Source organism: Sturnus vulgaris, chromosome 10, assembly GCF_052056855.1.
Source record: "Sturnus vulgaris isolate bStuVul1 chromosome 10, bStuVul1.hap1, whole genome shotgun sequence".
Taxonomy (NCBI): Eukaryota; Metazoa; Chordata; class Aves; order Passeriformes; family Sturnidae; genus Sturnus; species Sturnus vulgaris.
In genome coordinates, this window is record NC_142252.1 from 19,821,475 (window position 1) to 19,848,019 (window position 26,545).

Below are 26,545 nucleotides of genomic sequence, written 5' to 3' on the forward strand. Positions count from 1 at the left end.
GATTTCAGTGGTTGAATACAAATCAAATTATTCTATGATTGTATAAACATAAATGTTGACTTTCCTTTAAAAATGCATGCACTTGTCCAATTGTTTGACATCCCTCACAGCAAATTTATATTTTTGAAATAAAAGCAAAGGATATACAATAGATTTTTTCTCATTGCACAGTAAAAAGACACTATTGGACAAACTGAAAACAATAATTTAACTTGTGCAATAAATATACAGTGGCTTCTTTATACAGTCATGATTATCAACCAGCAGACAAAACCTCCCCAAAAAAATAAGACATCTGTCACAGATGTCTTTGTGAGCCTGTCACCAATGCAGATAAAGCTGCAGTCAGATCTAAACCAAAACAAGGCATGGCAAAGAAAGGAATTGCTGTGGAAAACGTAACTTCTTTCCAAGGCAAGTAAGTCCCACTAACACAGGCACTCACGTGGCCTCAGTACAGAGAAAAAAAATAAAAAGTTCAGTTGGTCACAGCCAGTAGCTGAAATTTCAGCAAATCCCAAATATTTGTTGTGTTGCACCTTCAGAAATCTAGCTCCAGCTTTGAAACGTTCCATTCTATGTCAACAGTGCCAAACAAATCAGATTTTACAAGTTCATTCTGTATTCAGGTGAGGAAATGAAGTAGTTACTCAGTTACTGTAAGCACCATTTCTGACTCATGGTATTCCATTTTCTCATATATAAAATAGGAATTAAACAATGTTTCCTCTCACTCCTACCTATCTTCTTTTGCTTATTCAGATTGCTGTAATGTGCAGTAAAATGTGAGATGTGCAAACAATCTCAATCTTGGCTTTCTACCCTAAGATTTAGGATGATACATTATGTATCAGCTTATGTGTTTATCCTGTGGTTTGATTGGATCAGACGGAGCTGACACATTTGCTTCCCTCACTTAAATTCCAACTCTAGTTTGAAAAATGATGCAATGATTTTTTTTTCCCTTTACTGACAGCTGGCAGATAAATCCTCAGAGTAACCAAGTAAAATTTAGGTCTGAAAGAGGACTTCAGGAACTAATGGTTTTGAAGAGCAATCTGGTAAAGAAACATTCTGACAGAAGCCAATGATAACTTTTTTAAAGAACATACAGCGTTTTTGCAGTACCAAAAATACTTAAGGAAATAGTAGAAATAGTTCTCTGTTTTCAGTCAGAGAACTGAACAGGTAAGAATTTTTACAGACAATCCACGGGGATGGTCTCTACACATGTCGTGCTACTAATGGCTGCTGTATTTTTTTTTTATTTTTCCCTTGTTCATTGAAACCACAGTTCCTGGTTGTTTTGATATTTTCACAGTTGTCAGAGCTTTCTAAGCTAAAAGCATTACATTCCAGTGACTCAAAAAAAAAAAAAAAAAGAGCTCAGAAACTATCTTGTAATACCAGAGCCTTGACATCTTCCCACAACCTCACGAATATATGTCACAGGAGGAGGAAATATAATTAGTTCTGTCCTGTAATAATTCTTCCATTTTGAAGGAAGCATATTAGCATATCAGCAGAAAAGATATGGAAAATTTCAGAGGGTAGGGGAATAGAGCTGTTTTTTAATACCTGCCTTAACCAAGTGGAGCTGTGTTGGACAGTACAGCTGGTTCATCAAATTTTTACCAGGAGTTCTGCAATTTCAGCTTGTTTTTATTACCTAGTCTTTATCCATCAGAGTTCAAATATAAAGTGCAAGAGTCCTTGAGGCTACTTGCTTTTAGGAACAAAGAACTACTGAAAAATTCCAAGCATACCTCCCCTAACTAGGCTGGAGCAGATAGAGAATATGCTGCCTGGCCAAACACAGTATGAGTGTCTGTCAGAAAATCTCATGTCTCCAGCAGCAAAGTCACCTCTCTCACATCTAATGCTGAGAAAATCCCAGACAGCTTTTTTTCCCCCTTTGAATCTTGTTACTTTCCTATTCACTACAATTAATAGAACGTCCCCAAAGTCACTGCGCCTGGTTCTATCACCAGATTTGCTCTTGTTTTTCTTGCTGCTGACAATAGCCACAGAATAAAATACACATTGGTAGCAGGGAGTTTTCAGCAGGTTTGTATTTACCCTCTGCTTGAACTGGATTATATGTTCTTTCATGCACGAAGGCTAAAGGTAAAACAGAGTCTCACTTGTGTGCTTAAGAGAATATGTGCTAAATCTAAACCATTCCTGTGAAATATGGGTGCCTGTGCTGCTTTGCAGGAAAACACCTGCAAAAACAAACATAAAAAAAAGACTTTGTTTGTTTGTATTCACAGTGTCAACGCAGACAATAGAGTTGTGCTTTGAACATCTCTAATACCATAAACACCAGTAAGATTCTCAGAGCCAGAATATGAGATGTCGGTCAGAAAAAAAAAAGTAAATTATTTTACTTAGGGAGTAACTACAGCAAATGGCACATTACACTGCACCTATGCTGCTCCATCACCTTGGGCAGATGAGATAGCTGAAAAAAACCATGATTTGCTGCCAGCTGTGGGAAGACAAAGGGAAAAATTAAGAGCCCCCATGTCGTAGTGCAATTTCTCAGCCCAAAAACTGTGTTTTCTTGTGTGACAGAGCACACAAATGGTACCCCAGACATTTCTGGTAGATTCACAACAAGGTCAAACTCCACATCTAAAAATTCAGTATCAACAGCAGACTGTGAAATATGGATATTTATCAGGCCCCCACCCTGGTGCTCACTTCATACACTGAGGCCTGCTCTTCTGCTTTGTTGACCTCATTCAGCATCTCTGTCACCTACCCCAGTCCATATTCCTGCTTGTTGACTGGAGGCTTGAATAATTCATTTTGAAAGAACAAACTCATAACATAATTCCCCTCCAAAAAGACATGAGAGTGCTGCTGGTCTGTGCAGAACTCGTGCCTTTGATGAAGAGACTGAGAGATGATGGGAAAGTCTGGAACACACGACTGAAGAAAGGGATTTTTAAAATTACATCCAACAGAATACATCACTGAAGAAAGCTAATTGGAGAAATTACCTGTGAAAATTGACACTCCAAAGTGCCACATTTTCGTGATGGAAATCAGAGCATATAGGAAAAATTTCCAGCTAGCACTCCACACAGTGATGTGGGGGAAGGCTGCCAAATATCTGCCTGGGCTTTGCAAGGACAAAGGGTTTTCTGGGCTTGGCTTGGGTATCAGACATTTTCAGGTGCATCAGACTTCTGGTTGCTCAATATTTCAGATGAGTTCTGCACACACAGAATGAAGTCTTTAACACTTTAGGAGCTGTAACTCTGACTGGAGTAATACTGTGTCTCTGCTGCTCAAACAATTCTGCCAAATCTGTCTCGACACAGAGGCAATTTCTGAATGAAAATAGAAAATAACTCAGTACAGATGTAGAGATGCCTTGATGCAGAAGCTATTGGCATGCCCAGGAACAACGCCACAGAGCTTATTCAAGAATGATCTGATTCCCAAAAGGGCACAATATAGTAGGAGTAACACAGGAATATGAATGTACTCTGTTGAAATATCTACACCAGGAATAATACTCTGTTAGAAATGCCTTTGATAAAACTGCCACACAGACATTCTGTTCACACTACTATTCTACTGATTAAAAATCTGCAAAACCCTAAAAGTCTCTGGGATTTTAAGATTTTGAGACCTTCATGTTAATTTAGATATATTGCATTATTTGCCATGCAAAAAAAAAAAAACCCAACAAACATACAAAAACTCAAACACCCCCCAAAAAACAAACAAACAAAAAACCAACCAACCCAAAAAACAAGCTGATTTGCAGACACCATGCAGGAAGATTAAAATACTTGGTAGAGTATGCACCAAACCATAGATTTTCATTTTTACAGAGAGTACAGAGAAATAAACTACCAAAGTTATGCCAATTTGAATGAGTGTTCCCTGTATTGGAGAATTAATGGGACTAAACACCAGGAAATGGAAATATATATCCCTTCCGTGCTTCAAAGGAACAGAACAGTAGATCCTGTTAGAAAATGCCTCATTCTTGTACTGCACCTTATCTGTGGTCAAAATATGATTTTAATTTATCAATTGTCCAGCAGCCTCTTCATTCCATTTGCTTCAGGAAGAGAACCTGCCTGTCATCTCCTTGGAAGTGTTTGCATTTTTAAAAAAATGGAAATATCACAGTATGTTGCACAAAACCCCCTTATTTCCTCTGGAAATGGAAACACTCCTCCCTCTTGCTGTTTTGTTTAATGTTTAGAAGTTAATTGCATTAGAATAGTTCTACTTTATGCAATTCCATAATTGGAGTGTAGAATAATCAGGTTCACTAATAATTTTCTCAAGAGTTGTCTGTCAGCACCCATAACTCATCATAAAAGCAATTATGCCACTTCTGGTGTTCCTTTCATGACTTTGGTGCCTGACAGAGTAAAAAAATCAACATGAGATTATTTCATGGCTGGTCCTGGGTGAGTGGCTGCAGTGGCATCCCCTGTTAGGGGTCTGCCATTCAAGCTTTCAGAACTGCATGATCCCAGTCTTAGGAGGATACTCTGGTGAGCACACAGTGGACATAAAATTATTTTCAAACTGTTAATTACTGGTTGAATTGACTGGTTACCATGAAACACTGTGCTGAGTAACACTGATGAAATTTGTTAAAAAATAGCATATACCTTTCTGAGTATGCATTTGAGAAAAAGAGAGTTTTATCTGACTTCTGGTCAGGTGGGAAAACCTCTTTTCTGCCAAACAGGCATATACTCTTCTGTTTTATTACTTGACACTATATATATTAATATATTGAAATTACAAGGTCTGCAAATCTCACTTAAGATACCACCAAGTTTTGCATTGCATCACACTACTCTACTCTGAATGTTTCAGTTCTTTACCACTAGGAAGCTTACAGATTCCTCTTTCTTTGAATGCTTCAGGTCAGCATGGTTCTCCCAGCAATCCACTCTAAATCCACTTTCCCAGTGCCAAGATCTTATTATGAATTGTTCTGACAAATTAGATCCTATAAGCACTCAGATTACAGATCCATCTCTTTAACAGCTGCATATCTCTCATCAGTTTTTTTTTCTGCCACATTCAGCAATCTCCTCCTTTTCAAAGTTTCCATGAAATTAGGGCACCACTGATGTCAGAGAGCACCAGGAACAGTTAGCTGATTATTTGTACTTACACTAACCCTCATGTAAAAAATTATGTTGAAACTTTTACACTGTTATTTACTATTAAGCCATATATATGGAAAAAACTTAAGAAACACTAAAATCCTATTTCTCTAATGGAGATGAAGGGCTTCAAATCAACACAAGCTTTTCCACCAGCCTGAGAGGCCATACAGGCAAAGCAGACTGTGAGTGATATGCAGTGAAAAATAAGAATAGAAAGTTATAGTTTCAAATGTTTTCATAAACCATTTGTGAGAAAAAGAAAAAGCACCAATTAAAATTACCAAATGTTGAACTTACTATATTTAAATATTTAATTTCTCTTAACATAAAAAAAAAAACAGTTTTGTGTGAAAAACTTTTGAAATTAAAAGCTAAAATTTCTGAAGCAGGTATGACATCTGCTCCACCTGCAATTGCAATGAAGTGTATAAACAGTCCTTTGGCAGTACCCACTGAGGAGCATTAACTTCTGGCTGAGGACTGGAAATTCTAATGACAAGATAATTTCTCACTAGTTTTGGTTTGGTTTTTGAGGTTTTTTTTGTTTGTTTGTTTGATTGATTTGTTTGGGTTTTTTTGTTGTTGTTGTTGCTGTTGTTGTTTTTTGGTTTTTTGTCTTTTTTCAAAAATGAGTAATTAATTATAAAGCTAGAGATTTATTATCTTGTGAAGAAATAACTTGGTCCCATCTACCACGATGAAAATATGGAGATTTCAAACTAAGGAACATCATTAAAAGTGGTTAGTTAACTAATTAAATTATAGCATTTCCCTTAAATGCTGAGGATGATACTCCACTGCTGCATATACTATTCATCTTTTTAAAAGCTTCCTGGGCTACAGTCTGAAAAGTAAAATAGAAATCCAGGCATATCCTAGTGCAATCTCCATCAAATTTTATCAAAGAAAATTCTAAAGCTCAGTGACCTTATTTAAAATAATATATAATTATTTAAACAGAATCAAAATACTTCAAATAGCTAATAAATATTTTTCTGTGTTGATCAACATTATAGAGCAGATTCTAAATTACAGATTATCCACATTACATGTGGTTCATCACACACTATTTAGCAAATCACAAATTAACTATGCATTAAATAATCACACAACTATGTCCCTCAGACTCTGGAAAGAGATTTGATGAATTTTTAACTACATTCAAACAATTTTCACAGGGAAAAAAAATAGATTAAATTTAAAGGTACTAGCAAAGTCAAGAGGAAAGTATGTGTAAGTGAGATGTCCATTTCTCTTACCTTTGCAATGGTCTCGTGCAGGCTGAAGGAGGGATCCAGCTCTTCAGTTTTTGTTGCATGTACAGGAAAAAGAGCTTCAGAGAGAAAGCTGGAATTCTGTGAGAAAGAAGTAAAGGGGCTTTTTAGGATTCCACATTGATTTCCTCTTTCAATTGGTTATTGAATTTTGTTGATAGATTCAAAAACCCTTCAAATCTTTCTTAAAGTTTGATGATTATGAAACTTATTTCACTGATCTCATTAATTGAGTCAAAGCCCCCCAAAAAGGCAAAACCCCCCTAACTCATGACTTTATTTCTGGAATGGCAGTTGTCTCTGTAATTATGCTTCCCAAAGCAGCTAAAAATTTTGCCTACAGGGAGAAAAAAAAATCCACAAAGCTTTATTCTGAGCTAAGCAGCAATCAGACATTTTATTAACTATGTTATGATTTAAGTCTTCAGAATGTAACCACAATAATCAAGGAATATTCTTTTATCTTCTGCAACCATCCTACTTCTCTATCCAGTAATACCATCTACATTATACGGGACTTTTGCCAATTCCCTAAAATTATATACTTTAGGTTGACCACTCTTTTAACACTAGACAATTTAATATATTGTTTGTACAGAATGTTCATCTCGTCTTGTACTGTAAAAAAAAAAAAGGAAGACATTATTTGCATATTTTGTGTCACGAGGAAACAAGAAATCAATACCAAAGACTGGGCTGGAAAAACAGGCAAAGCAATATAAAACAAACCTCTAAGACTCAAATGCCCAAATGCCTAAGCCAGGAATTCCATTACATTGCTGGTAAATTTAATTGTTATGTTTTTTCTACAAATTAATGTCTTCATGATCAATATTCTATTGGTATTTCCAAGCATTTCTAGGAGATTATTTCTGGTGGCAAACTCCCACCACTTTCTTAAAAATAAAATACATAATTAGCACCGCATCATATAAAGTTTTGTGTTCAGTGATGCATCTCTGTGTTACATAACTTGTCAAAGAAGCACCAGAAAAATAAATGAAGTAATTTTTTCTCTCAGAATTTATTATTTTTTTTTGTAAAAATAATCAGGGAGAAGATGCACAGAGTCATTTATTACAAAGATAAAATACATTCTTCAACATTGACTCATAACCGTTCATCTTTGTTTCAAGTTTGCACAGCAGTTTACAGAGCTGTCATTTGGCTGGGGCCTGCTGAGGAAAATCCTCATTCTGCTGGGGAGGTGCTAATGCTGTTCATCATCAGTCACCTGCAGTCAATAACTTATAGAGAATTACATTATTTATATTCACTTTTGAGTGTCTCACTGTCAGTGAAGGGAGTGACCACCAAAAGAGATTTGCTACACAATGTCAGATTATTGCTCTAATATAATTTTTTTTTTTTTGGTATCTAAAGCTTGGTGGATGAGCTGCCTGGAAAGGAGGGGGGCACTGCACACCTGGATTCTCTTCCCTCCACCCCAGCCGGGCCAGGTAACCCAGCAGCCTCTGCTGCTGCCTCAGCCTCTGGAGAACTCAACACACACAGGCAATGTTCAGCAAATGAATCAAAACAACTTGGACATCACAAGTGACAAGTTATTTTGCTTGTGAAGGAATCAAGACCTTGCTTGCAAAGATATTGAAAAAGATTGCTGTTTGAAATAACTTGCTGACATCTGAAATCATCTTGCTCTGCACTTCTAAAAGCAAATGTTTAAAACAGCTGTGGCTGCTTTTTTTTCTTTCTTTTTTTTTTTTTTTTCTTTCTTCATAAAAGGCTCCTCCATAAGGAACTGCTAGAAAGGCCAACTTTGTTTCTCTTGCCTTTTGCTGTTTTTCAAGCACTATGCTCACCAGAGAAAGCTGCACGAGCTCTCCAACGAACAGAAGCCCACTCTTTAGCCCAGGGAGCACATGGCAGAGAGAAGAGTCCAGATGATGCTCCAAGAGCACCTCTCAGCATTTAACAGCACGAGCAACACCTTCCAAGAGCTGAAACTGAATCACACTTCTTTGTTCTTTCACCCAGCTCACAAGTGACTGTTGTACTTTGGCTTTTTTTGAACAGCAATCTGCTAAGCAAACTTCTAGTAAATGCACACCAAGAGAAAGACTTGCTAATCCAAAACCATTAAAACCAACTGAATTATTCCTTTACTCTTTTCAGCCACAGTAGGAGCTACAGCTGCAGTTGTTGTCCTCGTTCTCTCCCACACTCACCTCCTAAACACAAACCATCACCTCTGCCCCAGCATTAGCATCACCCTCACCTTGCACAGAGGGCAGAGCCTTCAGTGCACTGGGAATGCTCTGCAGGTGGTACTAAATTATGGAAAACCCTTTGCAAGGTCAGACCACGGTAAAGCATCCTAAGATTTAGGAGGCTAAACTTCCCACTAGTGCTTTGAAAATTTCCTCCTTTCCTTTCCATTACGTTCTGTTAATTTTTCTTCAAGTTCCTGGCTATCCAAATGGATTAAGAACATTTTCTCTTCTGATATGAAGTTATGTTTTTATCAAACGAACTTTACAATTTACAAAACCCCAATAATCCTTGAATTCCCAATGAAATTATCTGGTATCTCTTTGAACTCTTCAGAAGAGAAATGAACAAGCATAACATGTACTTGGAAGTGAGTTTCCAAACTGTCCCTTTATCTCGTGGTCCTTTTGGAATGATCAGTTAACCTGGTCTTTTCAATACTCATTTAATGAAGCATTCTGTGAAATTAGAACGACATTGATGTTCCACTTTTCAAATAATGGGTCACTTCTGATTAAACTTCGATTGAACATTCAACTTTCAATCTTAAAACAAATTGCCTCCTTTTCTTTTTAATTTGAACCCAATTTCCTGATGCCCTAGGGTCTTGTGACAGTAATTAATTGATTTATGAATCAATTAAATGGAGATCGAAAATGCAGGCAAAAATCTCTTAAAACCCCAAATCTGGCTTACTCTTGCTTATTTATGATGGACACTTGCACTAAAATTCACTTCTGATTTTCTACACTCATTTTTCTAACTTAACTTATCCTTCCTCAACTAATTAAGTGAACAAAATGTTTCACCTTCTAAAGGTACTAAATTTGCTATCCCTTGTGTACTGTCTTATAACATACCTTCAATTTATATGCCAACTTTCAACCAATGCATTTTAAATCATGAATAAAATCCCACAGCACTTCTGGTGATTTAATGTAAAACAATAAATACCAAGACATGCTTTAGAGATCTATTTTGCCATCATTACATTAAAAAAAAAAGTTAAAAAAGAATCAAATTTTGCCGCACATTGGAATTATTTCTGTAAACACATGTGAATTTTTTTTACTAGGCAATGCTGAATACACAAGAGATTCTGTTTTCTTGACTATTACTTGAGAAACAGTAAAATTACCAGTTAGAGAAATTGTGAATTTATGTACTTAAACTATATAAGTAATAATTCCTTAATATGCTCTCATTCCACACCCAAACAGATTTTTCTTGCCTGCTGATTGTTCCCCAGCTTTTACAAGAAGACGTCTTTCTGTTCTTAACCTGGTGAATAATACACAAATATCTCCAGAATTAATTTTTTTTTGTGGGGGGAGAAGAGGGGTGGGGTGAGCAGAGGCTTCAGACAGTGGAGACTTCTCCACTCAGCAGTAAAGATGCTCAATCTGGAAAAACAATATTTAGATTGAAGTTTGTTATCCAGTTGTTATCCAGTTTGCTTCACTCTTGTTAACATTTGTCAGAATTGTCCATACTCAGGCCAGCATTGCCCTTCAGCACTTCACAATATTCATAGCACCAATTTTATATTGCACAGGAGACAAACAAAGGCATCAGGAGAGGCACAAACAGAGAGGAAACAAGTGAGGGCAGAAATCCTTCTGAAATTTGTACAGGTAGGCAAGAGATATAAATGTGCTAAATGCACACTGCTAAAGCCTGCAAGGCAAATACACAAAAGAAACGTGGAAGCCAAGAGAATAATATTTATTTTCTTCATACAGACAAAGAATTATGTCTAGAAGATGAGTATTTAGGGGTTGCTTATGCTGCATCTGGACTGACTATGCTCTGTTACCTGTCCCATGTAAATACAGTCCATGTGTGTTCCATGAGCTATTAACCTGTTTCAGATTTTCTGCCTTTCCGTAGTACAACAGCACAAAAAGCAGAATTGCAGAAAACTGAGGGATGCACACAAATGTGCAGTGTCTGGCCACTGACACACAAGGTAGACACTGCACATCTTCAGAATCAACCTGGGCACAGGCTCAGCTGGGAGGCTGAAGTCACACAAGGCACACTCTGCAGTTGTGCAGTGCCCAAAACTGTCACCCAGAAACCCAGAGGCTTCACAACTGCATCAGGACTTGTCTGCATCTGTATTCAACACCAGTGCCAAAAAATTGTCATAGTATGATGGAGAAAACCCTGTCAGGAGAAAAGATAAAGAGAGAGCAGTGAGAAGAACAAAAACACCTCTGAAATCTGCACCGCAGGCTCTCACTAATTCCTTCTTCCATTTTCCCTAAGTCAAGCAATTGGCATATGGTGTCCTGGCAGAAAATATACAATTGCATTTCTTTGTGAAAGAGTTGTTACACCTCACCTAGGCTAAAAGGCCATCTTTCTCCTTTTTGCTTACTGCCTGGCAGGGTGATTAAAACCAGAGGTTTGACTGTAAGAAAGACCAAAAAGAGATGAATGGAAAAGGTATCTCATAGACTAAAATATGGCTTATCATCAGCTATCTGGATTACTTTTACTTTGGGAGGGTACTGCAGACTGAAGCAGATTTACTGAAAAAGTGGATTATGTAGAATAGAAGAGACTGAAGCCAAAGTGTGGTTCCCTAAAGTGTGGGTTAAATTGAATTGATGAACTAATAACAGGCATATAGGATTTCTCACCAATAAAGGCCCATTGGGCTGCAAATATATGGAAGAGATTTCCTGTCTCTCCATCTCACTGGCAGACTGGCTTCACCCTTTGTAACAAATGCTCTAGATATCTAGTTAAATATCGCCTCCCAAATTCACAAAGGATTATAAAATGATGTAAAAGTTTGTTTCACTGATGTAAAAGACATAAAATAGGTGCTTTAAAATTATTTTTATAAGACAAAGCTCTGCAAGTGCCACAGCCTAACACGTGTCTTCAAAGTGAGAATGCCCCTACTCTGGAAAATGGGTTTGTCAGAAGGAGTTTCTGACAAGACTCTTTTCTTCTGTATTTTCACCATTTCAGTTGACTGAAGAACTTTTAGAAAAGAAACAAAAGCACATCTATGTTCTGTTTGAATATTCTGGTAAAGATGTGCAGTGACCTTGCAATGCCACCCAATGCTGGACAAAATGAGCAAGGCCTGCCAAACACAACTGCACACAATACAGGAAAGGCAGAATTGGAATCACTGCTGCACAAGTTAATTTATTATTCAACTCAACTGCAGCCAGAAAAAACCCAGCCAACAGTCATAAGGAAAAGAATATAAGCACATTTCTCTCATCTCTTTTAATTTAATGTTTTCTTCCTTATGTTAGTAAGTGAATTGAAATAATCACTATAAAGCTATAAATTCACAGACTGCAGCACAAAGAAAGCAACTTTTAGGATGTCAAGATACTTGCCTGGCTTTATTCCTCTACAGTTTTCCCTTGGTGCTTTTTACACTGAAAGCAGAATCAGCAGTTTAGGTGGGAGTGGCCCAAGTCAGAAATCTGGAACCTGACAGAGAAACTTCCCAAAGTTTCAGAATTTAGAAATAGGAGGCTCAGTAAGATACAGTACATCCAAGAGAGAATAGCTTTTCTCAGATGTGCTGTGTGAAGGGTGCAAGAACATTTTTTAACATTTTATGATCAGTTGTGAGCATTCAAATCATGTGGAAACAAAGTTTCCAGGAAGACCACCCTAACGATCTGGAATCATGAATCCCAGTGACAGTGACTTTCACAATCAAATATTATCAATTCTTTTATTTCCTGATTCAATGTTTTCTATTCCCAGCTTTTATTTTTAGTGCTCAAATAGATATTTATTACACTGGATGACGAGATCTAATGTTCGACACTGGACAGATGTTGTGTAGGTGGGAGGCTCACCACCTTGCAGTAAGAATAAAAAAAGTCTTTTGCTAAGAATAATAACGTCTTCAAGACAATATTTATTTATCAGAAGCTTTATTAACCAGTTCTTCCATGTTCATGATAAGACATATCAAATATTGCAAACTTTACCTGCGAGAATGCATCCCTGACCCAAACCACAGCTGTTTGATTGTCCAGTGATCTTTTTTTTTCTCTCAAAAAGACAAAACTATCTGCCACACTACTAAAATCTACTGTCACAAAACAAGTTTTGATACTGATTCCAGCTATTCTACCAGAAAACTTTTAGTTGGATAATTGAATTCAGCCACTAAGAAGGACAGTGGTAAAACAATACCATGAATGCAACAGGCCATTTAATTCTCCAGGAATTCAGTGACATCTGTCCTCAGATAATACATATTTTCAGTAACTAGATGCTTCAAACAGAAGAAATTAATTGGTGTCTAAACAAATTTTTCACATTTTCCCATATCCCATTGATCCTGTTAACTCCCAGGCTGTCTTTCTTCCACTGACTTCCAACAATCCTCAGTCAATTCCAAGACACTGAGGAGCCTCTGAGAGCATCTGCAAAGACAGAGCTCACAGAAACAACATGTACGCATGCAGTGTGAATGAATGCTAAAGAAATTGTGTGATTTTGATACCATAAGGTAAGTTTACATAAAGAATTTTCCCGTTCTGGATGCACTGTGTGATGTTTGAGACATCAAAGCACCAGGATTTGTGAGGCCAGACAGAAATTTTTGGAGCAGAGTAATGTATCCAAGCTGATGAGGACGTCATCAGTTTCACTAGTATTAGTGCAATAACAAAGATGCTCTTCCATGAAATTAAGTAGCTAAATATTCATATTATTCAATAAAACAACTCAAGCAATCAATTGAACATCAAATGCATTTTGTCTTGTAAAACACCGAGTCATTAACCTTAACAATTTCACCATGCTCTCACTACCAAATTCAACTCAATTAGCGTCCAAATGAACAGATGGACTAATGAATTAATGAATTATTGGTGAGCACTACACTAACCCCTGACTGAACTGAGAAATTAGAAAACACTAATTTATGCTAGAGACAGAAAAATCACATTGGTCAGGGAAAAATCAGTCTGAATAAAGAAAAGCACAGCTATTATAAAGACAGCATAATCCCTGAGTCAGAAAGGCAGCTGTGGCTTGGACCCACAGGTAGTCCCCAGGAAACCTGCTGGGGACTCCTGGAGCTATTCCTTGTTACACACTGGCAGTTCACTGCTTGTCCAGGAACACAAATGAAACCTCTCTCTTCCACTGCTACACCTTGTTGCCCATGAAGTTCTACTACACAGTTAATAAACTCTCTCAGCAGCAAGTGCAGCAGCATCAAACTCTCCAGAGGCAGCTCAGAAAAGGGAATCCTGGGTTCCCAAGCAACCATCCTGAGGCTGATACTCATTTGCTCCTTTGCAAAGACTTTCTGGTATACTAAGCACACTGGTACTTTGATTCCTTCATAGAGGCATGAAGCATCTCTAGTAACTCCCCATGGGCAACTAGCAGCTGTGTTATATCCTTAAAAAATTTAATATGTACCAGGGAGAAAGAGAAGTAAAGCAGAGAATGAGGGGAGCCATGTAGAGCTGTATTTTCAGATGGAAAAGCTACAGATCATCACAGCAGCACACTCCTATTATGCAAACTCCATCCTAAATGCAAGAGGAGAAACATGGATTCTGTTTGGGGTAAGAATCTCCCTGGAATTACAGACTCAGACAACCAGTGCTAAATCTCTTCCAAGGACATTCACACAAATGCCAAGGTTCTGAAGTTCTCTGCTGAGCAGCTAAGGCTGAATTAAGCACATCATGTCTTTGCATATGGTCTGCCCTGATCCCGCCAAGAAAATGATGCTGTGATGCTTCTAATAGAATTTCTTGATAAATATACTTGCCTCTGATAAATTAATTGGTACTGGCTGACACTTAATGAAGGAGGACATAAATAATAATGTAAGATAAACTGCAGAACATTTGCCAGAAGGGCCTGGTCAGCTGTAGACAATCCAAGCAGCCAGTCAGAAATCTCAAGATTATGTACATGGCCGTACTAACTCCTTCCTGGCTGGAAAGGGACTGGAGGACACACCAGAAGTAAAGGAGAAAATCATCTGGATATGGAGCAACAATGAGATTAATGCTGTGATTCAGGATGGTGAGACAATTGCATTAAGAATACAGAGCTCCAGAACTCCAGAACATAAAAGTGACTTTAAAGCACTGGAACTGTTTGAGCAGTGCTTATATTACTGATACAAAACCAGCTCTCCATAAAGAATACTACAGGCCAGACTACTCAGGCTTGCTTTCAGAGTGCACACACAGGTACAAGGTTGTATTTGTGGAGATGAAACTATACCACAGACTTTGCTTCCTTCCACAAAGCCATGTTGATATAATAGAGATGCATTTAAAAAGGAAATGTGTTTGGGGTTCAAACACCAGTTTCCTGCTCGCTTTAGAACAGATACAAGGGAGATGCACTGAAGGGCATTCCAAGCTGCCAAGCCCTCCCTCTATACCAACATAAGCACATCAAAGAGACAAAAGCAGCCTGCAACACAAGAGTTATTTTTTTTGTAGACTAGACTCTGAGTTCTTTCCATCAAGGACGGTTCCTCTGTTTCATTTCTTTTAACAAAGAAATCTTGGAAAGCTTTTGAGTTCTTTTGAGAGAAGTGCATGATATGTCAGTCTAAGCATGTAAATACTGAAATCCAGAAGCTGCAGTAAGTTTCCCCAAACAGTGATAGAAAGGAAGAAAAAAGGGCAGGACAGGGTGGGAGGGAGGATGCAGAGGCTGATGGCAAAAACAACTCAGAAGCCAGATTCACTGAAGAGTTAAGATTTAGTGCCCTCTGTTTTACACCAGTGTGGGTGAAAATCACTTTTGAGGCCCTAATGAAAGTTGAAAGTTACCTTCAGAAAGTTATGCATATTTCAACAGAAATAAAAATCATTATGCATTCTCTCTAAAGAGGATACAATCTCAAACTGTCAAAATTCTAAACTCTTCTACATATATTACATACAAATGCCTTCTATAAAGAAACCTCTTTTCATTTTTCTTCTAAATTAGCTTAGTGGTCCATGGTATTACACTACCTTGGTTTAGCCTGTGAATAATGTGACAGGTAATTTTTATACTTCTTGCCTGTACTTAAGTTTGAGTGAAGATACGGAAAACAACTTTTATGATCTAGGTGTAAAAGTAAATGTTCTGTGAGTCCTGCATACCCAAACGTGGACATATAGTATGAAATGTTTAATGATGATTATGTGTCCATCAGGAAATTTAAAAAAAGTTTTCTGTTTATTTTTTTTTTAATAATGTACAAGTGCAGCAGGTTTGTTTTTTTTTTTCCCGAAGTGATAATGCTAATGTTGATGTAACCTACCACATTATCACAGAGGGGATTTCAGTTTCTATGTTATCAGACAGGAATCATTCTGTAACAGGATGCACTGAGAAGGATGAATAATATGCAGATTACATGGGAAATCATCCAACTATAATTTTAAAAAATGGATTCCTCATGAAACTATTGACTGCAATGACACAGAAATGGAAGGTAACAGCCAATTAATTTCCATCTTGAAAAAAGCTCAAAATACACTGGGTACCAGCTGAAGTTTGCAAGTGATGGAGCTCAAAATGCCAAACAGTTCAATGATAAGTTTGAGTTACAACGCTGAAGAAACAATCTCTGACTGAAACCATGGAAAACCTAGTTTGTATTTTCTCTACCCAAACATTAGGCAGTCACAGCAAGTCTCCTTTTCTCAGTCTCTGTGATTACTTGTGCTCCAAGACTTCAGTAGCTATGCTATAAACTGTGCTATGAAAGAAGTAATCAAAATAAATTAACTTGTAACTAGGGGGTTGGACCTTTTCCCTTCAGGGAAGAAACCCAGTACTACCCAAACACAGATCTTGTACAAACTACTTTTCCCTGTCTCCTTTCATGAAAGAAAAAAGGCCATCAGAATGTTAAGTCTAGCAGAGCAAACTACACTTTAAGGTGCTCCATCAAGAGGAAAATTAAACACAGAAAATTATAGAGATGATGCTCATACAAAAAGAAAAACAATACAAATCTTAAGGAAATAAGGGAAAGTAGTATGAGAAACAAGGTGAGCTCAAAGTGATAGGGCAGTATTTTCTATTACACAGGCACATAATCCATGTATATCCATTCCAAAATGAGAATTCACTGTCATGAATCCAAATAGAAACCGAGTTAATGCCCTTGAGATCACACACCACCATACCCAGTGTTTTCAGAGTTATTCCTAATTTAGTCAGGTAACCAAGAGCTGAGCTTCAGTCATGTAAACAACATTATTTTGTTTACAAAGTTAAAACACCACAGGTGAGGAATTTCTATCTAAGACACCAAGCAGAGTTGTAATGAACAGGCACTTTATCTGTTACATGCATGTATTTTCTATCATTGTGGAGGACATGGATGTGTTATATTGTTACACCATTTTTAGGTTTGAAATTACACAGTTATACAAACAGGACTAATATTTTCAAGAGCACAGAAACAGTCCACACATGGGAAAAAAAAATCAGAATGTACTCACCTGTTCCATGTTGTTATTTCTGATGTACCAATGCTCATAAGATTGAGTTATTTGACTGATAATACAGCTTTTATGCAGTACAGAGAGTGACTAAGACAAGTCTTTGATTTTACAGCTCCCTTAGTTTATGTTACTCCTCCTTGTTGCTGTAAAGCTAACTGAATATGTTTCTAACACTATTCTCTGCTGAGGTGAGAACTTAGAGAATAATCATGGCTTTCAGTAGCAGAGAAATTGTTTTGAAATCAACTCTGGAGACTCTACAGTCACTTGGATGCACACTAATCATTATACTGGATAGCATAAATCCTCCTGAAAGCAAAATAATCAGCAATATTAGGAAAATCTGACCTGCTTGTCACCTAACACATTACAAGTGTGACTCTTATGTGGAGGAAAAGCCAGTGCACCAGAGGTAAGGAGAAGAAGTCTTTCTTCAGCAACTGCAAAAGAACCCTTAGAAATTGGGGCAATATTATGTGAGAAATTCTTCCAAGTTCACTTTGAAACTAAAACTCTGCATGTTTTCTGCTGGTGAATAAATGAGCTGCATTTCACTTTTACAGCAGTGGCTGAATTCTCAGAATGCACTTTACTGGCTCCCAGACCCAACCATGGGCATTTGCCAGGCAGATTTAACCTCCCCGAGGCTGTGCTTCACTGTATTACGTAATTCCAAGCCAGACAGCTTTACTTACTCTTCTGGCCTGAATGTTTCCTCTTACAACTTTTATTTCCTCGTATTTACTCCTCAGGTTCCTGTCAATGACAGGCTTTTATAACCTGCTCTCTGTGGACTGGCATTGCCCTGGCTGGGTAAGAAATGCATTTCTAAAGCTGACCTGGAGCTGCTGCTCTGGAGGAAGAATACAAGCACAGGTCTTGGGCTTTTTAACTCTAAACCAGTTTTTTTCAGCTGTGGAACAGCATCAGTTTTACCTGACACTGCATGCTGGCTGACAGGTGGGTAAAATAAACAAGTGATGTATATTCCAAAGGAAGAGTGATTCCTGAATAGGTCACAGCAGTGAAAGAGAGAGAAGAGGAAACCGACCTGCCAAAATGATAGCCTACAAAAGCACATCCAAACAATCCATTTCTGAACCTGTTTGCCCAAATCTTGTTTTGCAATGAAGCTGACAAAGCTGAGGCCTAGTTAAAAAAGCTGGATGGAAACAAACAAGGAAAAATCCCTTCCTGCAAACCAACAGATCTTTATCAGCCCCTGCCTAACAGAAATTCCTACAATGTTTATTAATATGGATGTCAACACAGAGTAATTTGTCTGCCTTATAATATCTGTCAATAAACAGAACCCACAATAAAAAATGGCAATAAACAGTAAAGAATAAACAGATTGCTTGTTTGATAGAAAATAGGAGAGACAATAAGCTAATCTTCCAGAGGACTGTTAACAACCTGCATTAATAAATTACAAAGATATGGCAAATAATCCAAATTTAACCATTCTGTGTAACTTCACTTTTAGGGCAAAATTCCATCCTCTTGCCAAGAGAAATTTACACATTTTGCCAAGCAGATTTATTTCTCACATAAAACAGATCTCATGGGGTCAAGGTCTCCTACAGTCTGAGAAGTGCAGTATGTCTACTTCAAGACTGAAGATTACACTTACCAAATTTATTTCTAGGAAATGACTTTTCAAGAAGAACAAAAGCTGCATTTTTAACAAAGAACCAAATTTAGAGTGTCATGTTTAAGCAAATATAGAAATACTGTCTTTTGTGATTTTAATTACATTGATGAGTCATTCTGAGAGACAAAAATGCACATTTACAAGGTTAACTGAACATGAAGAATAACTTCAGATTAAAGTAGACAATAGCCAAGGGAACCTTCAGTGTTCATATTGTAAATGTTGCTGGGAAAAATTATTTTGATATACTGAACTTTGAAATCCTTTCTCATGCATTGTAGAATGCATGTACATAGATCTTGAATGAAAACCATGTGGAATATCTGCTAAGTGACAACAAAAAATTCCTCTGGACCACAAACCTTCCACAAACATTGCACTCACACATACCCTCAAATTTTCCTTCCAGCCTTTTACCTTATGTTTAATCTGAAAGAAGAAACTTTGCCTGGTAGGTGCCATGATGTTTAGAAACAGAAGTCTCCTTATTTATATAAATGTTTGACTTAATCTGTTTTAATCTACACAACAACACGACAGCAACGCTCCCTATTTGGCACATGCCTGCTTTGTTTTGCATATGTGAAAGGGAATCATATTAGCATGCAGAGTCAGGAAACATTCCAGCTCAACCCAGCCTCAGCTTCACTCCCCAGCTTGGAAAGAAGTGAACATAGGAGATGAGCACAGTCAAGAGAAGAAGGAAGAGAAATGAGGAGAATATGCAGTCAGTGCATCATTACATTTGCCTGAAAACCACACCTCTTCTCCTGCCTACTGTATCTTGAAATACCTAATGCCAGGCTCAGGTGACCAATTGATGGTGAGTTTGAGATGCCCAGCTGCAAATAAACTACAGTGGTGAAGGTGGAGGAAGGAAAAACCCTCCTAACAACTTATTTGTGTCCAATTCCAACCTGAACTCCTAACAGCTTAAAATGCCTCTCCCTACCACCTACCTTGCAGAGGATGAAAAAAACATGTTGTCTGGAAAACTCCAATCAAGCATACAGATCTTTACCACCAAGGTTTATGAAAATGGATATAATAGTTCATTTTGAAGGCTGTCACATCCTACAGTGCAGTAGAAAAGTACATATCAATCAATACCTTTTCCTCTATGTTGAAAACAGTCTGAAAAGCTAGGTTAGATAACATGTAGCCTATAAAACTATCAGCAATGTGTATCTCTGCTTCTTTGAATACCACACCCTACAAAACCAGACACTTTGAAGCTCTGTGGTAATCCTCTGATGATCTGAAAAAATGCACTTAGAGGAGATAAATTTCCACTACAACAGGATATAACCAGAGAAAACACAATTCTATCTTCTTTCTATTTTCAGGTTGTCCATTTTTAGTCATAGCTACCTCTGATGCTTTGATGTCCTCATAGGAAAACTGCGTGGCAGGTACTCCAAGGTGGTTGATGAAATAATCTGAATCTCCCTGTATCTGCACAGAACTCACATTGGATGCTGGACATCTAGCCTTTTCCACACAGTTGAAGCTCTGGCTCTGAAAAAAACAAACACAAATCAAAGCTCTACTTAATTATTTGCAGTCAGACTCTTGAAGACTTGTAGCAGAATCTCATTTAAACAGCATTCTTTGGGTTGAAGCTAAATGGCAGAGTGAAATTTTGCTGCAACATGACTGAGCCTTTCAGAGGACAAGGAAATTCTTATGTAACTGAGATGGCAGGAGAGGCAAGAGAAGAATTAAGGCACATGGAATGTCTCGTGCTGGCCAGAAGATCAGAAGGCATCATGGTGCCTTTTGGAAGATTTTGAGATCTTTAATGGCTCCTTAAGGAATCAGTTCTTTATTCAGTTACTAGCATGCTCTGCCACAACGAAAAGCTGAATGAGATTATCATATTAAATCTATGATATTAATATATCTATGAAATGCTAAGGCAATGTCAAGAATTTCCCACAATTTCAAAGTAGACCATAAAAGAAAAACAGAATTAAAAGGCTAAAGATACCTAACACACATCTTCTGTGTAAGTAATAGACATTTTCTGTGTAGGCTTCTTCAAACAATTCTAGTCAGTGAAATCTTTGCATTTCTTTCACGTATTTAATGGTGAAATCTTAGCAACAGAACTGTAATAAATATGGAAACTGGAAATCAAGCCCAGACTGAGTGCTACGTACTTGTGTAGCTTTTAAATCTATCAGGTAATTAAACACTTAATAAACAGTAGGCATAAAGGCTTTCAACATCTATTACAGCAAATAAGCTACTTAGGTTTCTTTTCAAGAATATTAGGAAGGTGAAGTACTGGAGATTATTTGCATTTAGCTAACAGTTTATATAGTATAACATAACATCCTCATCTCTACCGACAAAATTACAGGCTTTGTGAAAGAATAGACTAAGACTGGTTCTACTTTAACACGAAAATACAGCAAATTCTGTATATTAAAGTCTCCAAGGTTATCAGGAAAATGTTAGACAGAGAAAAATCTCGGTATTTTCCCATTTCAAAATTAGCATAATTATTGCTTTACAGTTTCATTTCAGTGCCATGAAGAATGCAATTGCATATTACACAGTTTAAATAAAGGCTGCAGAGTCTCACAGAAAATTATTTTAAAATACCTTCAAGAAATAGCTTCCATTTCATAAGTAATATTGAAAGTTGGCTGTATTACTTCTTTTTTTTTTATCTGTTAAGCATTTCTGCTCATGCCATTCTTACATACATTCACAGTTGTTCAAGTTCTGTCCAAAAAGTTCTAACAGAAATGGCAGAAACCCAAACAACAAATTCATTGGAAAAGGTGTTTTTAATAACCACAATTGTATATCCTGTGGTGTGTCCCACTCAAACCCACTGCACAGCACACATGCAGGCAAAAAGCCATAGTTATGATTTTATGGACATATCTGTGTACAAGATCCACTGCTCCTTCCAGGAATCAGAAGGCATTTAAAGATCTCCCCGTGTCCTGCACTGCAGCACAGATCAGACTCCCCTCACCTCACACTGCCCACCACAGCTGGGCAAGTTCCATGAATGATGAGTAGCCTGTTCTTCCTGTAATGTTTAAAGAATGATGTGTAATTGTGAAATACAGCTTTTGACAGTTAATTCTGAATATCCACTAACCCCCATTCCTACCAGCCTACCAGGAGCTGAAGAGATGTCTTCCTACAGCAACAATGAAATTTATTTTTTCTTATTCATGGAAGTTCACACATGACATGTTTACAGCTTTGGTTAAGAGACCATAAAATATGCTATTTTTGGGGTTTTAGATCACTGTCCTTGAGGGTATAGGATTAATGTTTTTATGACAGCAATGTTCAATTCAATAGTTCAGCACTTTAAGAGTTTGACTACTTTATTCCACTTGCACTGTTCTGACACACAAGCCTCTGATAATGACAAGTTCAACAATAAATATTTAACCCAGCACCAATATAGGAGAATGCTTTACATGCAAGATGCTGTGTGCTTCAAATCTGTTTTTGTTCTTATGCAGACTCCACAACACCAGCATTCTTCAACTCCCTGGTAACAACTGCAAAGTTCATATAGTGTGTTTTATATTCATTAAATAAATGAAATTTTTCCCCAGACTAATGGACTTAAATGGTCTACAATTAATAAAACTAATAAAACTGATAAAAAAAATTAAAATGTATCTAGAATAGATACTAGCAACTAGATATTAGCAACACACAAGTAAATCCCATTTGTAGAGTAGCCAAACTATATTTCTTCAGCTGGTTAGCCTTACAGGAAAAACACAGACTGGCTGTATTTAGAGCACTCAGCTGCTCAGCCTGGGCTCCACTGTGCCACTCAAACCCTTTCTTCAGACTGGAGGCAAACCAAGCCACTGGTGAGCCAGGAATCAAGGAGTGCTTCGTGTCAGTGCAGGAATTCACACACTATTTGTAATTGAATAATTTTATTTCTCTGGAGCTCGTTTTGGGTTTTAGCACCATCTTACAGGTTTATGTTACAAATCTGAGAAAATGAAGAGCACCATATGGCCAATTAAATACATTTAATTTGAGGTAATGTCCTAAAATAGCTCTGACACATCTGAAGTATAACCAAGTGAGACTTCATTGCAGGTCTTATTAGTTAGTTCTGGTTACTACTTTTCTTTACTTGACTCCAGCTTCACTTAAAACATTACCACCTTTTGAAAGTGGATTAAAACATCTCAGGAGCTTTCAACAAGGCAAGTAAAGAATGAACAGTTATTCTTACAGTATGTCAGTGATCTCAGCTTCAGAACTACAACAAGGAAGCTCATTCTTCATGAATAGTCAATCTCTATTTCTGAGCTGAATCACCACCTGTGTCAGGGACTGGCACAATTAAGAACCTACAGTGTAAGAGACTGTCTAGAGGAAGTAAATTTGTCTAAAGAAAGAGCTACAGAATTTATTACATTCATCACAGACCTTGTAGAAATGTAAAAAATAGGAGATGAGCATCTTTCTTACTATAAATATGTAAATCAACAACAACAGGTAGTAAAGGCCAGAGAAGCTGCACAGCAAAGGACCCACAGGTCTGTGACTCCCATCTATAAACACCTGCCACTCTCTAGAAAACAGATCCTAGAGACAGAAGGCTTGATGGTTCTTAAAAATATTATTAGAGGACTGCTAAAGGCTATTGAAAAAACAAACATGGAGTTCCTAGGAATTGTATTAATTCCACAGCAAGAATACTTCTCTGTTTTCTCCCTGACTGTCAGGTTTGGTTATATACATCCTGTTCTGCTCTGTCTTTGTTGATTGATTATACATATTGCTATTAATGCAAATCAGCTCCTCATGAAATTATTAGGGAGATTTAATATGGAATTTTGCCCCATAGACATCAAAGTGCTTTTCAAACCAACTAAAGGCAATCAAGGTACTTAATATTCCTGTCTTGCCCAACATCATAGAGAAAAAAAAACTACATAAAAATTAAATGCACAGCATTTCCCCAATTTTGAACCTTATCAAACTGGCATGATTCAAGTATGTGCATAAAAATAATTCTAAATTATATTCACTCATTCTTTCTCTGTAAGAAAAGAAAATCTAAATATGCTGGTGACAATTAATATGCTATAGATGGAGTGCAGTTGTGGTTTAAATAGACTGAATGTTACACACCACTAATGTGATGTATTTGCCTATTTATACAATGCAATCATTTGATTACCTGATTAAAGCTACTCCTAGAAATCTTATGAGGTAGGGTGACTAAGCCTTGCTGCATTTAATTAATGTTATATTAAGATTAAAATAATTAAAAATTAATAAAATGCTAGTTCCTTAGTTTCTTAGCAATTTTTCCTTCCCACTTATGCTTATTTTCATTTAAACATGTATGAAGCCTTACTGAAAATATCTAAAATCTTAACATTATTTAATGACCTTTATGGGCAACATGAAGACTCTGGTGAAATTCTGTAGCACTGCAAAACCAGTCACAGAAAAGAGAAATTTAAATCTCAGTAATTGCCCCTGGCTTGGGTTCTTCAGGACTACCACAGTAAAGTGAGAGATGTTCCTTCACACACACATATTCCATTGAGAGGAACTTGTCACCAGGGAAAAGCAACTCCCTCGAGAATTGTGTTTGTTGAAAGTCATCAGGGACAAGGAATTCAGCATCCTCTGAATCCCTCTGATACTCATGGCCAGTGCAGGTGATTCTCAAACAGTTCACCAAAACTCCAGGGATCACCATTAGACACCTAAAATTCCCCCACCACCAAAATACTCTGTGTTTTCATACACAAAATCACCACACCTGGAAATGCCAAGAGTAAACAATTTCCTAGGCTGTGCAGAAAGGTAGAACTGCATTTTCACAAGAAAAAAACCTGCCTTTTGGATAAACCTCATGGCTTTAAAATAACTGTTCTTTCAAAAAGCCTGCAGGTATTCAGCATAACAGAGAAAGCCTTTTTCACCCAGAGGGGAAGAAGAAACTGAAAATGGTGACCAACACTTTCAAAAGGTCAGCTCAAACCAAGATTAGCCAAGACCCAGTTCTGATATTGTATTCAGATTTCTGCTGAACCAAGGAAAAGTCAGTTTTCACTGACTTTTCAGCAACACAAGCTGCCAAAAATAAAACTAGAGTTCAAAACTGCATGAAGCAATTTTTGTATTTCAATGGTGACTTTCTAAAAAAATGGAAATTACAATACCATTAGTTATAAAACAAAGCATGGAAAAATATCCATGCTTGGAACAAAATATTTAAATATATTGTTATGTGCTGTACTACTTTGCAAACTGGAGTTATTTTTATTTAGTTTACAGCTAGAAAGCCTGAAACAAACTTAATCCTGTAATTCTTGTTCAAGGTTTTGTTTCTATTAAGCAGTATTAGCATACCTTTAAATATTTCTCTTATTTAAAAAAACCAAACAAACAAAAACATGACCATCAGTGTAAAGTCTTTATAATAAATGGTACTTCATAGGACTAAATCACATTTTAGTTGCAAAATTTACATCAAACTAGTAGGAAATACAAAAGCAAGGTAGTAAAAAATTATATAGTGTAAATTTAATTCTCTATCCTGCACTTTTTCTACATTTAACTTTATCTACTGACAGTTTCTCTGATTCCTGATGCTTGTTACATGATTCTGAATTACATTTATCCTTCCTATAACCAAACTGAAGTCCCATGCCTCATTGAGTCAGATGTATCTGTTGCAAACATTCAGTACAAACTGCTAGGAATTCTAATGGCTTTTTAAAGGGAGGTAAAAATCAAGCAAGTATGTTCCCATTTGATAAGAGAATTTCAGAGCAATCAAATATTTAAAGCTAAAATTACATAGCATGAGTTATATAAGTGGCAAGACTGCAATGAGAATGCCATCAGCAGTTCCAAGTAGCTCAATAGCTTAAAAATATAGTTATAAAATAAAAAAAAAATAATTAGAAACTGTTGCACACACCTTTTGTAGCTGTATTTCTCTGAAGTACTCCAGAAAATACTGTATTAGAACGTCCATATTTTTTCATCAGCACAGGAAAAGGCAAACTCTCCAACTCTAGGTAAAGTGACTTTAAAAACTGAATTTCCATGGCCACAGGCTCAGCCTCACTATTCAGTGAGTTACATTTATTGATGGTAAATTTCAGAAAACTGCTTAAAATTGTATTCCATTATGATGGACAGCCCAAAAAATACTATATTAAGAGGGAACCTGTCTCCACACCCAACACTCAAAACTTTGGATGCTTTTTTCCTTTAGAGCTTATGCTTTTTGATCCTGTTTTAAGTATAATTTATTTTTGAGCATGCTATGGTTGCATTTGTAACTGAAGGATGCAGTCAATCTGTTCTTTGGTAATGTAAAAAGTAAACTCTCCTGGACTTAATGGTGCTTAAGTTTTTTCTTGCTGTTATTCAGTAGCAGGAACACTGGTTGGTGCTACTTGTCATGTATACACTGAGATATCACAAAACCTAGGTTTGATAAAATGCAAATTAATTTGGTTTAGTATGAAACACTAATAATCTGGGACTTGACAAGAACTGCATGACTTCCCAAAGGTTTTGTGCCATTGTTTGTTGCTAATGTAAAAACACTGCTTAAGTAGGTAAAAGGATTAGGATTTGACAACAAGGCCTCATTTTCAAAAGGTTGATATTTTTCACTCCAAGCTATGCCTTGTAAAATGGTGGCATTCTCATTCTGCAATATGTAGAAAGACTGTGAACCCATTTTGGTGTAGTCTAACT

The 26,545-nt window shown here is 37.0% G+C and overlaps 1 protein-coding gene across 3 annotated transcripts in view; it reads right to left on the bottom strand.

Moving 5' to 3' along the window:
* NAALADL2 (N-acetylated alpha-linked acidic dipeptidase like 2) overlaps positions 1–26,545 on the bottom strand; it is a 406,364-nt gene that overhangs the window by 49,605 nt on the left and 330,214 nt on the right. For all 3 annotated transcript variants that reach the window (XM_088171014.1, XM_088171013.1, XM_014871509.2), the window contains 2 exons: positions 20,174–20,320; positions 6,419–6,514 (listed from right to left, as the gene is read on the bottom strand). In XM_088171014.1, coding sequence (XP_088027140.1) covers positions 6,419–6,514; positions 20,174–20,320 — 243 coding nt within the window. The remainder of the gene's footprint in view (positions 1–6,418; positions 6,515–20,173; positions 20,321–26,545) is intronic.